The 13,433-nt window shown below is 31.7% G+C and overlaps 5 protein-coding genes across 5 annotated transcripts; 1 reads left to right on the top strand and 4 right to left on the bottom strand.

Moving 5' to 3' along the window:
• Positions 1–272: 272 nt before the first annotated feature.
• Positions 273–1,826, bottom strand: BX664DRAFT_292677 (nucleotide-diphospho-sugar transferase; the record flags this gene model as incomplete). The annotated part of the gene is made up of 5 exons (XM_051542001.1): positions 273–536; positions 620–780; positions 836–1,052; positions 1,239–1,378; positions 1,462–1,826. 5 exons carry the CDS (start codon positions 1,824–1,826, stop codon positions 325–327), a joined length of 1,095 nt encoding a protein of 364 aa, XP_051403492.1. The 3' UTR covers positions 273–324.
• Positions 1,827–3,604: 1,778 nt separating this feature from the next.
• On the bottom strand, positions 3,605–5,255 carry BX664DRAFT_364240 (WD40-repeat-containing domain protein; the record flags this gene model as incomplete). Its single annotated transcript, XM_051548416.1, has 2 exons — positions 3,605–4,409; positions 4,477–5,255. The coding sequence occupies 2 exons, from the start codon at positions 5,253–5,255 to the stop codon at positions 3,605–3,607; spliced, it is 1,584 nt and encodes a 527-aa protein (XP_051403493.1).
• A 238-nt stretch (positions 5,256–5,493) lies between these two features.
• BX664DRAFT_356519 (uncharacterized protein) lies at positions 5,494–5,920 on the bottom strand. The gene is made up of 2 exons (XM_051547891.1): positions 5,730–5,920; positions 5,494–5,653 (listed from the first exon to the last, which is right to left on the bottom strand). Exons 1-2 carry the CDS (start codon positions 5,888–5,890, stop codon positions 5,629–5,631), a joined length of 186 nt encoding a protein of 61 aa, XP_051403494.1. The 5' UTR covers positions 5,891–5,920; the 3' UTR covers positions 5,494–5,628.
• Positions 5,921–6,071: 151 nt separating this feature from the next.
• On the top strand, positions 6,072–8,966 carry BX664DRAFT_356520 (P-loop containing nucleoside triphosphate hydrolase protein). Its single transcript, XM_051547892.1, has 7 exons — positions 6,072–6,411; positions 6,499–6,586; positions 6,651–6,892; positions 6,954–7,477; positions 7,559–8,119; positions 8,191–8,557; positions 8,641–8,966. Exons 1-7 carry the CDS (start codon positions 6,160–6,162, stop codon positions 8,791–8,793), a joined length of 2,187 nt encoding a protein of 728 aa, XP_051403495.1. The 5' UTR covers positions 6,072–6,159; the 3' UTR covers positions 8,794–8,966.
• A 2,453-nt stretch (positions 8,967–11,419) lies between these two features.
• Positions 11,420–12,631, bottom strand: BX664DRAFT_347253 (uncharacterized protein; the record flags this gene model as incomplete). Its single annotated transcript, XM_051547541.1, has 3 exons — positions 11,420–11,539; positions 11,634–11,958; positions 12,072–12,631. The coding sequence occupies 3 exons, from the start codon at positions 12,629–12,631 to the stop codon at positions 11,420–11,422; spliced, it is 1,005 nt and encodes a 334-aa protein (XP_051403496.1).
• Between the last annotated feature and the right edge of the window lie 802 nt (positions 12,632–13,433).

A 13,433-nucleotide genomic window follows, 5' to 3' on the forward strand; every position in this document is an offset into this window, starting at 1 on the left:
TTTTTTTTTTTGACTCACTCGTCTCCACTACCGTCGAGATCAAGTCGGCTTTCATACTTGATGTTCATACTGATGTTATAAAAGAAAAAAAAAAAAAAGAAAGATATGATGAAGAAGACAGGGTCCATTTGAACAAATTGCGTTTTTGTGATACACATAGCAAAAAAAAAATCCCGGTTTCAACCAAAAAGGCAGCTTTTTTTCACTAGGCGGATAAAAAGGAATACCATATATAGTTGATGATAACAAACAAAAAAAAAAAATCAAGCTAAGAAGACTTATTTTTTTTATTATTAGCATATATGGAACAAATATGAATTGGAACTATTCTACAGCTAAATGACGTCTTTCTTGATCCTTAATGAATGCTTCCAATTGATCTTTCTTCTTGATGACTTGCTTGAGAATATCAGTATTGTTAAGATCAAGTGATAATTGAGGTGGTAGTTTTGTTCGAGCATAATTCATTAATGCATCAAAAGTGGGAGGATCACTATATCGTAATAAATCCAGAGTACAACTATTTTCCAACATGTCTATAATATCAAAAAAAAAAAAAAAAAAAAAAAAAAGGTGAATGGATGGATGATCTTCTTTTTTTTTTTTTTTTTTTGGTTACCATGGCTATCTGCACTATCACAGGTGCATTTTTGAAGATATCCACTTTGTAATGGACAATGAGAAATACCATCCTTTGTATATCCAATCTGATCAAAAAAGTAAACTTCATTTCTATCTAAAAACATGGCTGCTGCAAGAGTTCGAACTGGATCACCCCATCTAGTAGAAAAGGTTCATATCAGTAAAAATAATAAAAAAAAAAAGAGGGACTTACTTTTCATAAAAAAAGCCACCAGTGCTATCCAAATGATCAAAGTAGTATCGATAAGCTTCTGAACGATAGAAGGAAAGATCAGCAATTTCAAAGTTGGACCACATATGACAAAAATTATATTCATCTTTGGTATTTTCCTTATTTCGGTGAGTGATCCAAGGCATGATGGTTTGATTCCTAGGTTTGATCCATTCAGGATGTTGTTGCATAAATGATTCTGTAGTTGACCAAAGAGTTCGAATAGCATTTTGTTCCTCCTTTGCTGTCAAAACAAAACCTGTTATTTTTTTGTAAAAAAAAAAAAAAAAAAAAAAAAAAAAAAAAAAAAAAAGAAAAGAAAGAGAAAATGAAATCAAATTAGTAAAGTCCAAAAAATGATCATGATGTTTTTGATCGAGATAACCTAATTTCTTTTTTCCAGCTTTCATCATCTTAAAAGGATCAAAATCTAATTCACAAGTGTACATAGCTCCAGGTTCAACTCTCCAAGTGTATTCAACATTGTCAAATAAAGGATGATAAAAGAAGAGTCCAGCTTGATAACTATACAAAAAAAAAAAAATCAGTTCGAAAATAGGAATGTGCACAAAAAAAAAAAAAAAAAAAAGATTGTAATGAAGGATTACCGTAAAAGTTGATGATGAGAAAGACTTTCACCTCTGGCAACACCAAATAAATCCCACAAAGCATTCTCCGCACGCGGCACATCCACCCAACTAGGATAGGCCCAAGCATCAGTATCGATTTTTCCAAAATATACAGATACATTCTTGGGTGTGGTGATGGAGGAAACATGACGCTTGAAATCCGCATTGAAGTACTGATTATTTAAAAGCACCCATGGGTATTTGGCCTTGTCGTTGAACCGATCTTGAATCACACGGATCGTCGCACGTGCATCCGGTAGATTTTCATTTCTCACAATCATATATAAAGCACCTCTCACTTCTTTTTGTGTCCATGCATCTAGCGGTATCTGTTGATCATGCATAAATTCTGGATGAGCAAGTGGTTTGACATGTTGATGTTCTGTTAAACGTGAACAATGACTGATGTCGTGACTAACGTTGGTCACTGTGGTAATAAGATGACTAATAGTAGCAGAAGAAGAAGAGTGATGATGATGATTATAATAATAATAATAACAAAGATAGATGGAGAGTAAACTAAGTGCAATCAAACAACTGGCTAATCGAAACCATCGTCGCCGAAATAAAGATCGACGTCTAGTGGATGTAGGTGCTGGTTTGTTATAAGGACTAGCTGGTGATTTTATAATATCTTCATCATCATTGAGTGGATACATTCTAGTGTTATCTACTCAAAAGTTCTATGGAATAATAAAAAAAAAAAAAAAAAAAAAGAGAGAGAGAGATGAATAATAATAAGAAAAAAAAATGTGGCAGTCAAGTTTATAAAACAAAATGATAGGAAATGCAAAAAGATGGAATTATGCATACCTTGATTTCCACATCAGCACATGTTCTTAAGATATAAAAAAAGATGAAAGATGATTTTTTTTTATTTGAATATAATAAATACAATAAAAATAAAATAGAATGAGAAATGGAGTGTAGAAATGACTAGTATGTACAAAAAAATAACAAAAAAAAAAGAGAAAGGGGGGATCAACAAAGATGATAAATGGTCTGGAATGATAATATAAAAATAAGGGATGAACTAATCAAAATCTATGTCCATCGATTGCTGCCAATTTGATATATTCTATGACAGAAAGTAAAATTAATCCTTCTTTTCATTATACGTGTTTTTGTTTGTTCATTTTTACCTGTTGAGATGAATCCATTATTGAAAAAGAAGATGAACTATATAAATGTAAAATATTAAAAGTTAGAAAAAAAAAAGATGATTTGGAGAATGTATTTTACCAAGGTGAACGTAGTACGAACTGTGGAATGCAATGTTTATTTCCTCCATCTTGAGTTTCCATTGGTAATAAAACTCCATTGATCCTTGTGGCTGTTAGTGGTCGATGTTGTTGTTGTAATAAAGTATAAATATCAAGTCGATTATCATTGATTTCATCTTCTTGTTCTTCTTCCTCCAAATATTGATCCATATCATCAATTCGTTCACAAAAGGCACTTGTTCTTGTATCCATTGGTTCCAATTCCCGATCATCACCTATTTTTTTTTTTTAAAAAAAAAAATAGTAAATAGTTTATTTAATATAAGTTATCGTTCTATCTTTTTTTTTTCTCTCTTCATGTCACTTACATTGTTTTGATAAGGATGGATCAAATGGTGATGGTTGTGTAGGTATCGTCGTTTCAGAAGTCATAGGCCAATATATTGAAGGCATAATAGGGTGATTATAATGTCGTCGTTTCATTCGTTTTGTCCAACAACCATCGGTCTCCATCAAAGTTCTCTTTCGTGTTGGTAAAGGATATTCACGAGGTGTACTGGTTAGCATGGTTGATATAAAAACAAACAAAAAAAAAATATCAATCAATGAAGAAAAGGAAAGAAAAAAAAAGAAGCAGAAAGAAATAGAAAGAAAAAAAAAGATTGTTCGGTGCTTCAAAGTGGCCAAAATCTCCCCTTATTTTTTATTGGTTGTAGGAAGTGTACAAGATGTAGAGATAAAATAAATGCATATAATGAAAAAATAAGATGATATTTATAATAAATAATTATGTGGGAGTATATTGTTGACAGGAATGATGATGATGATGATGAAAAAAAAAGATATATGATAATAAATAAATAAATAAATAAAAAGGAATCAAAAAAAAAGGGTGGGAATCAAATATCAAAATCATGAATTTCCAAAACAGTTGTACCAAGATCAGTATTTGAGTTTAGAGCACGATACATGAGTAGAATAGCTTTGGATTGATTGAATTGAGTTTTCCATACAGTTTTAGCTGGATTTGCCAAAGTACGAATTAAACGACCTTCTTTCCGATCCCATAATTTGACACGCCCATCACTTCCCGCACTGACGATCCATTGATCATCGCATTGTAAACAAGTGATAGAACTATCATGTGCTGATATGCGTTGTAAACATTCAAAAGGTTCATTCCAATCCCAGACACGAAGACATCCATCTGTTCCACCACTGACAAGTGTTGGTCCCATACTATCATATCCAGGTACTAATTCCAATTGTCCTACCAGAGAAGTATGTCCATGTAATGTTGCTAGGCATTCACCTGTTTCTACAGACCATACTCGAATATGAGTTGCAAGAGAGCCAGCTGCTACCTTGATACCATCAGTTACAATAGAATAAATAAATGATTGATGTCCTTCCAATACATGTATACATTCACCAGTAGTAAGATCCCAAACGCGAGCAGTATGATCATAGGATCCAGATACAAGTACATTTCCAGAGATATCCAAACATCGTACACTTCCTTGATGACCATAGAGTACATGTTTCGCACGACCATTTTCAATATCCCAAATCCGTAATGTACAATCTCTTGAACCAGTCACTGCTAATTGTTTGTTTTTCATTTTTAAGCATCGCACTGTTGATATATGACCATGAAGAGTATGTAACAATTCACCTGTTTCAAGATTCCAAACACGAACATCTCTAATAAAAAAATAAATAATAATTAATTTCATTGTTTATATCAATATGATTTTTTTTTTTTTTTTACCTATCACAACCAGCAGATACCAAAATACGTTGTTGAAGTTGATGATGGTCAGGTAGATCATCCCCCTTGAATTGTAATGCCCAAACGCCACCTTCATGACCCAATAAAGTACGAATTTTGTTTCCAGTAGAGGTATCAAATACTTCAATACGATGATTATCACAACCAACTACGATATACTTATCATCACATTGTAAAGAGGTCACCAAACCTTCTAAACCTTCATCCACCACTTTGACATGTCCACCATGTTTCCAAGCTGTAGAAATGCGATACCTTCGAATAAATTGGTCTCTATAAGAAAAATCAGATATATTCTGTTGTGGTATCAAGGAAGAAGAGTTGTTGAAATGATTGTAATGTTGTTCATAAACAGTTTTCCATATCGTTTCGTCTTTAAGTAATTGGTTCCAATGTTTTGAGACACAAGCTATCTGACCTAGACTTTGAGGGTGATTGATAAAAGATAGGATATAAAGTGATATTTCCAAAGGCAAACGTTTCAAAAAGTCAACTTTGAGACGAGGAGTAATCATATCATGAAGAAAAGATAAATGAGTATGGTCGCATTGATTGACAATTTCAGAAAGAAGCCATTCTTGTTGTTGAGAAGATAAACTTTGAAAAGAATGTTTGAGTTGATCTATCCGTAAACCAGGTTCTAATACATTATTTGTTGAAGAAGATAATAACAAAGTTGATTGTGGAGGACTTGAGTTTGGAGGAGTATGAGGAAGACTTAGTTTATGTTGAAAAGAAGAAGAAGAAGGAATAGTCATAATTAGATGGATGAAGAAGAAAATAATAATAATAATAATAATAAGTATATATTTTGGCTAATTGATTGTGTTAAAAAAGAAAAAAGAAAAAAAGCCAAAAATAAAAAAAAGGGGGAGGATGAGGGAGAAACAAAGGGGAGACAAAAAAAAAAAAAGAGTTGAATGATTTATACTTATTTCAGGCTCAGTTACGCACCCATTAATATATAGTACTAGTTCTTTAACATATTCATAGGAAAAAAAAAAAAAAAGATACATCATTTTTATTTATTTTTTTGATATACAAAAAGTTTAGACACTCTTTCTCTCTTTTTTTTTTATTTTGAATGACTAGTAATCATCATATACTATATAACTAATCTAATTTAGGAGTTTAATCCTTTTTTCCAATGACCATTCTATATAAAAAATATTATTTTAATTTATTTAATATCCTTTTCTTTCTATATATTTTATATTCTTTTTTTTTTTTACCTGTAAACACCATTAGTAACGCCTAAAACACCTACTCCAATAGCAGTAAAAGCAACAATAGCATATACTTTGTCTCTAGGACCTTTTAACCAAAGTGGAGTCTTGTTAGGAGCTTGAAAGTAACGTTGATTTTGAATAACGTAGTTTTGTTTATTCAACATAATGTAAGATGAAAAAAAAAGGAGAAAGACGAAACTAAAAAATCCATGGGAAAAAAAAAAGTGTTCCTTAAGTTTTTATTCTTTTGGTGTACAAAAAGCATTGCAGGTTCTATGCGTTTGATTTTAATTCCCCGACTAAGCCTTCAGTCTCCTTCCAGTTTTAAAAAAATTTTAGTTGAATTTTTTTTTATTTTTTATTAAAATTTTAGTTGAATTTTTTTTTATTTTTTATTCCTTTTAAATTTAAAAAAGATCTATTGTATACAGAAATGGGCAAATACGACAATGACTTTATTATGACTATAGATGACGATGACGAAACTATCGTTGTACCTGAAGAAGAAAAAGAAACTTTCTCGGATGATGAACAAACAAAAAAGAAAACAAACAATAAAAAGAAAGGACAACAACAAGATCAAGATTTTGATAATCGATTCACATTTGCTCTTGATGGTGGTGGTGAAATGGGTCCTGCTAAACCTTGGGATTTTACTGCTGCTCGTGACATGTTAAAAAACAAGGTAATTATATAAACATTCAAAAAAATGATTTTAGATCAAAAGTTTGTTTTTTTTTTTTTTAATTATTATTTATTATTATTATTTTAGAATCTTGAACGTACCTCTATCGATGACATTATTTCCAAAAAACGAAAACAAGTCAAAGAAATGAAAAAGAAAGAACAAATGAAACAAGGTAACATTATCAAAATTCGTACTTGTTATTTTTATTCACTTTTACTATCTACTTATATTTTTAGATGACAATCAGCAAGATGATGATAATGATGAAGAAAATTTAGTGGATGATAATGACGATGATCTTGCTGCGGATGGATTTGGTGCTGGTGTCGAAGAAGAAGAAGAAGAAGGACAAACAATGGATGACGATGAAGAAGAGGAAGGTAGTAGTGCTACGGATACCGAAGATGAAGATCAAGATGATGCCAATATGAATAATAGTGATGAAGAGGAAGAACAAGAAAATGAAGAAGATCGCAAGGTAATACAAGTTGCATAAAAAAAAATCAAATCTGACTCTTATATATATATATATATTTTAGCGCAAGGAAGCTTATTTTGCCCCTGAAGAAGAAAATGTACCCAAGGAACATCAATCATTCTCTTCTATGAATTTATCTCGTCCCATTTTGAAAGGATTAGCCAATTTGGGTTTTGTCAAACCTACTGATATTCAAGCACGTACTATTCCTGTGGCTCTTCTTGGTAAGGATATTTGTGGTGGTGCTGTTACTGGTTCAGGGAAAACAGCTGCCTTTATTGTCCCTATTTTGGAACGTCTCCTATACCGACCTCGACAACAAGCTTCCACAAGAGTCTTAATTCTATGTCCTACTCGTGAATTGGCTGCTCAGGTACATAGTGTGGCTGTCAAGTTGGCAGGTTATACCGATATCACTTTTTCTCTCTGTGTTGGTGGTCTCAGTGTTAAACAACAAGAAGCAGATTTGAAACTTAAACCTGATGTTGTGGTGGCCACTCCTGGTCGTTTGATTGATCATATTCGAAACTCTATGGGCTTTGGTTTAGATACTTGTGAAATTCTCGTTATGGATGAAGCTGATCGGTAAATAGAATTTATATATATATATATATATATATATATATATATATATATATATATTTACTTACTTTTCATTTATTATAGTATGCTTGAAGATGGGTTCGCAGATGAATTAGGTGAAATCATCAAATCATGTCCTAAATCACGTCAAACCATGTTATTCTCAGCAACAATGACAGATAATGTAGATCAACTAGTACGAATGTCACTCAAAAACCCTGTACGATTATTTGTGGATAAGAGTAATCAAGCAGCTAGTCGTTTGATTCAAGAATTTGTACGTATCCGCGCCAACCGTGAATCTGATAGATCCGCCATTCTTCTTGCCCTATGTCGAAAAACATTCAAGAAAAAGGTGATCATCTTCTTCCGATCCAAGGCTGCTGCTCATCAAATGAAAATCCTATTTGGTTTGGTAGGCTTGAATGCTGGTGAATTACATGGTAATTTGACTCAAGAACAACGTTTGGAATCCTTGGAACGTTTCCGTGATCTTGAAATTGATTATTTATTAGCTACTGATTTGGCTGCTCGTGGTTTGGATATCAAGGGTATTGATACTGTCATCAATTATAATATGCCTACTCAATTTGCTCAATATCTTCATCGTGTGGGTCGTACTGCTCGTGCTGGTCGAAATGGACGGTAAAAAAAAAAAATATATCATATTGAAAATTGGATTTGATCATTTATTAATTTTTTTTTTTTTTGAATAGATCTGTAACATTAGTGGGTGAACAAGATCGTAAGATGCTCAAGATGGCTATCAAATCTGCCAATTCTAATCAAGTGAAAAATCGTGTGGTTGCTGCTGATACCATCCAAAAATACAAGGCCAAGGTAGAAAGTCTATCAACACAAATCCAAGAAGTCTTACAAGAAGAAAAAGAAGAACGTGCACTACGTCAAGCTGAAATGGAAATTCGTAAATCTGAAAACTTGTTGGCTCATGGAAAGGAAATCTATGCTCGTCCTGCAAGAACATGGTTCCAAACTGAAGCTGAAAAGAAGAAATCTCAAGAAGAAAATACACCTTTGGAATACCGGTCAACAAAGAAAGAAGAAGTCAAAAATGAAAAAGAGGTAAGCATTTTTTTTTTTTTAAAAAAAAAAAAAGGAATAGGCGGGAAATGATATTCATACTCTTTTTTTTTTTTTTTTGTTAGAAAATCAAACGAGGCAAATATGATGGTATGAGTCGACAAAAACGTAGAAGACGTCAAGCTATGGAAGAAGATGAAGATTATATCAAGGATGCCAAAAATCAAAAATCAGCAGCAAAGAAAGCAAAGAAGGCAGCGAAACCACGTCGATTATAAATGATTCATTTGATTGATACATTAAATTATTTTGTCTCTCTTCCCTCGCCCCCCTTTTTTTAGATTAGCATATTTCACTTAGATTCACATTATCATTTGTTTTTATTTTATTTTCACTCTTTGTAATAAACATACTCTCATCATAGATATTCTTATTTGATTCCTACATCATGACTGTATCCTATTTCTTTCTTTCTTTTTTATATTTAATTCATTTGATATTTTATTTACTAATGATAAAAGTAAACCGATGATTGGCGTCCTTTACTGATGAGATATATATATATATATAGATACATATTTACACTTTATTCAATAATAAATGACGGAATTCAAAGAATAAGATGGCGCAAAAATAGGAAATAAAATATCGTAAGGATAGAAAATAAATGACAGAAGAAAAAAAATATAATTGTCGCATAATCAAATAGAGAATATAAGAAAATAGATATCATGAAAAAAAGAGTAATCAAAAAAAAAAAAAGGAAATCCACCAATTGAGTTCACCAAGTTAACATATAAAAAAATAAAAAAAAAAATAAAAAATGAGTAATACTTATCCAGATAAAAATATTTCACTAGCTTACCATTCAAGTGTAACGAGATCGCCGTAGCGAAAGTAGGATGGCGATAACCATCCCGGAATTGTTATAAAAAAAAGAAAAGGCTGACCGTAACCACGCAAATGCGCATTAGCGACCACGGTCAAGCCCAAAAACAAAATAAACGCAGGTCAATTGAGGTACAGATAAAGATTGTTGAACGATAAAAGAATACTTGTAAAGCAAAAGATAGATCAACAAAAAGAAGGCAGACAAAAAAGCAGGCAGATAGGCCAAAAAGATGAATATAATGTAAAGAAATAAAAAAAAAAAGTTAAATCAAAGGGATCCCTTTATAAGAAAATGAATCACCCTTGCAATTATGAGCTAATTTTAGTAGATAAAATGATGAGACAAGATGTAAGCGAGTTTTATCATCTTTCTTTTTTAAAATATTAGCAACATTTCTATCTTTATATCGTATCTAATTCATCATCATTTTTTTTTAGTATCTACTTTATTATTTTAGTATCTACTTCATCATTTTTTTTTTTTTTTTTAGTATTAGCAACATTTCTCTCTTTCTATTGTATTTAATTTATCATTGTCTTTTTTAGTATCTACTTCATCATTTTTTTTCTTTTTTTTTTTTTTTAGTGTTAGCAACATTTCTCTCTTTATAATAAAGTTAATTATATAAATGTTCACATTAAGTTCTATTATTACAATATCCATGTACTAAGTGATACATGATACTGACTTGTTTTTGTCGTGTTTTAGTTTAATTACTAGATTTCTTTTTTTTAGTTGTTCTATTTTAAATGATAGTATGATTGTGCACAGGATACTTATTATTGCCATTTTTTAATTTCCATAGGTGATCATCATTATTATTATATTGATTTATCATGTTGGCTGATAAAAGAGTGTTTTGACATTTTTCAAAGAAAAAAAGAAAAGAAAAAGAAAATGTTGTTCTGTCAGAAGGTAACTAGAATGAAGTATTTTGTATTTTAGCAGAAATTTGTACTGTGATTGACTATAATCATCCATCATACAATCATACAATCATCCAACATATAATCATCCATTATCACATATCATCCATCATACAGTCATCCATCATCCATCCTGTAATCATCCAATATACAATCATCCGTTATCACATATCATCAATCATGAATCATCAATTATGAATCATCAATCAATTGATACCTAAAAAAGAATGGACAACACCCAAAGCTGCTAAAAATATGAAAAGCTTATGTTACTTTTCTTTTGTGTCTTTTATTATTAATAAACAAGTTATCATCAATGTGTTGTGTGTTTTTAATGTACTCTACCGCCATCTCTGGAGCGATATCTGAAAAAGTGGTAATGCGCCATTCATTTTGGGAAAGTACGATATTTTATTTGATAACATCACGAAAAGCATTTTCTTGTGACCCGACAAAAAACCTTGAAAACACTGTATTTCCAATGAGCTATTCTATTTTCTTTCAATGTAGAATGACCGATCAATCGGACCATATATACTTTTCTCTTTTTTTTTTTTTTTTTTCCTTTTCAAATCAAGTGGTGTTTCTATCCAATCATCCTTCTTTCCTCTATCTTTACTGTGAATGTTTCTTGAAACGGCAAGTGTCCAACCATAAAGAGAACAAAGAGACTTTTAAACTCCATGTTCTCATGTTTTGAGTTACCCCACTCACTGAGGTTGAAATTCAATGCACCCTTAGGTCCCTACGAAAAAAAAATACCATTTTTTTGGCCTCTTTTTTTGTTTGAATCGTGAGAAATCCACATTGATCGGTAGAACAAGTTGACTCTTTTTCCCGCAAAAAAAAAAAAAATGAACCTTAAAAAAAAAAATCTGGGTAACACAATGGGTTGAATAAGCAAAGATATCAAATAGAATCATTGGTTCATTGGTGGATTGACTAGACATTCTTTTTATTTCATCATCAAAAATGTATTTACAAATATAGAAACAAACTAATATACAACAAATAATGTAAAAGGGTATATTCAAAAGGAAGGAGGGGAATGAGAGAATAGATAAAACTAAACGATGGTTTGCTAAATTACTGGACTTCATTGATCCGTTTAATCGTACTACATTCAGGTAGATGAGTTCCTCTATATTTAATAAGATATTCTCCAGTATCTTGGCGTAAAGTACATGTCTTGTTCACAGGACAACCCTAGATTAATAATAATAATAAAAAAAAGATCAATTAAAATCTCTTTTTTTTTTTTTTTTTGTTATTTTGTCCTTTTTTTTTTTTTTTTTTTTACCTGTTGACTATTGGCACATTTGTAATAAATACTTTTGTTTCCAGTTTTCTTGTGAATTGTATTACCATTGTTGCGCCACAAGTAATCATCATTGTAAGGGAATTCCTTGGTTTCAATAATAGTGGTGATGGCTTGCATTTCTCTTCTTCTTCGCTTGATGGGAGTTCCTGTAGATTTGGAGGATGTAGTTGAATCAATATACTTTTCACTAGGTGGAGAAGGTGGAGTTTGATCTTGATGATGATGATGACTGACTAACGACGACATTTCCTCGTGATCTATGGTCAGACTTTTTCGGTTAGCGTTGAATGATGTATCTGATAATCTAATTAAAAAAAAAAAAAAGAAAAGAAAAAAAGAAAAAAAGAAAAGAATGGGGTAAAAAAAGATTAGTATCATTTGTCACAGATATTTTATTTTCCGTTTTTTTTTCTTTACCTTTTGGGGCTCTTTACTGAAGGATAAATGGAAGGTTTGAGTAGACTATCAGTATGAGGAAGAGAAACAGGGCCAAGTTGCGGAGAAAATGATGATGAGGAGGAAGAAGAAGATGTAGGTGATGATGTCAAAGGTGGTAAAATAATAGAAGATGAACGCCACTCGATCGAGTGATTTGATCGTTGTTGGGGTGGTGGTGACCAATCAGAAGATAAAGAAGGTTGAAGAGTAGCAGGAGGTGTTGAAGAAGTAGTAGAAGATAAAGAGGGTGAAGGAGGAGAAGGTAATCGTCGTTTTTGTGTTCGAGTACCAAAAGTAATATCAGTTTCCTTTTCTGGTTCATCGTTATGTTTTGACTTTTGTTGTTGTTGTAAAATATAATCAATTTCTTTTCGTTTCAATTTGGCTTCTTCAGCACGTCGACGATCTTCTTCTACCTTGCTGGAAAGGATGAGTTCTAATAAGTCAGGTTGTGTTGCATACTGTTGTATGACACGTTCCAAGTTGAATGAGGTCAAGTCTTGTTGAAGAGGATGTAAAGGTCGTTTTTGTGGTAACATTGGTTTGGGTGAGTGAATAAATTTATGGGATGTATGAGTCAACATAAAAAGGAAGAAGAAAAAGGGGGGAATGAAAAGAAAGAGAAAGGAGAAAAAGGGGAGCAAGGGAAAAAAAAAGATTTTATTTTTGAAATTGTGTGATTCGGAGGATGAAAACTGGTAAACTGAGTGAATCATACATACCTCGGAAATGACCTTTCTGTTCTGGGAAGGAAGGTTCTATTGTTACCCAAAAGAAAAAAAAAAGAAAAAGATAGTAAAACTATATAATATATGATTTAGTTATACCAAATATTAACTTCTCATGATAGATGATCATCAATTATTATTTATTGAGCATATAAAATAAGAGAAAAGAAAAAAGAAACTTCCCAGTTCCCACCACTTGTACGAAAATTAGGGACAGAAGGGTTCATATTATTAAACTACCGCAACCGTTACATTCCTTTTTAGGATGCTTTCCATTTCCAATCCAAAGTCCCCCATCATCATCATCATCATCATCATCTTATCTATTTTATAGATAAGGAATCTCATTGTTTTTTTTACTCCTGAGTATAATATAATGATCTTTTTGTTTTTCTTTTTTTCTTTTTTTCTTTTTTTTTTCTTTATTAAGAGGGATCATTATTACTATATATACTTGATCATACCTTTCATTTTTTTTTCCGAGTGAAAAGATTCTTCCCAGTTGAACTAAAATAATTTTAGGGATCAAAGGGTAAAGTCGGTGTCTGAAGATTTAAGAGAGAAAGAGATTTCCCAAACTTTCCCAATGGGAGGAAAGTCTTCCTCGGGTAAA

Source organism: Halteromyces radiatus (assembly GCF_025201355.1).
Source record: "Halteromyces radiatus strain CBS 162.75 chromosome Unknown BX664scaffold_2, whole genome shotgun sequence".
In the NCBI taxonomy this organism is placed as follows: domain Eukaryota; kingdom Fungi; phylum Mucoromycota; class Mucoromycetes; order Mucorales; family Cunninghamellaceae; genus Halteromyces; species Halteromyces radiatus.

Coding starts and splice junctions, on each gene's coding strand:
- BX664DRAFT_356520 (XM_051547892.1), top strand. CDS start 6,160: ATGGGCAAATACGACAATGACTTTATTATGACTATAGATGACGATGAC. Junction 7,478..7,558: donor GTTATGGATGAAGCTGATCG/GTAAATAGAATT, acceptor CATTTATTATAG/TATGCTTGAAGATGGGTTCG. Junction 8,558..8,640: donor AAGTCAAAAATGAAAAAGAG/GTAAGCATTTTT, acceptor TTTTTTTGTTAG/AAAATCAAACGAGGCAAATA.
- BX664DRAFT_356519 (XM_051547891.1), bottom strand. CDS start 5,890: ATGTTGAATAAACAAAACTACGTTATTCAAAATCAACGTTACTTTCAA. Junction 5,654..5,729: donor GTTACTAATGGTGTTTACAG/GTAAAAAAAAAA, acceptor TTTTTTATATAG/AATGGTCATTGGAAAAAAGG.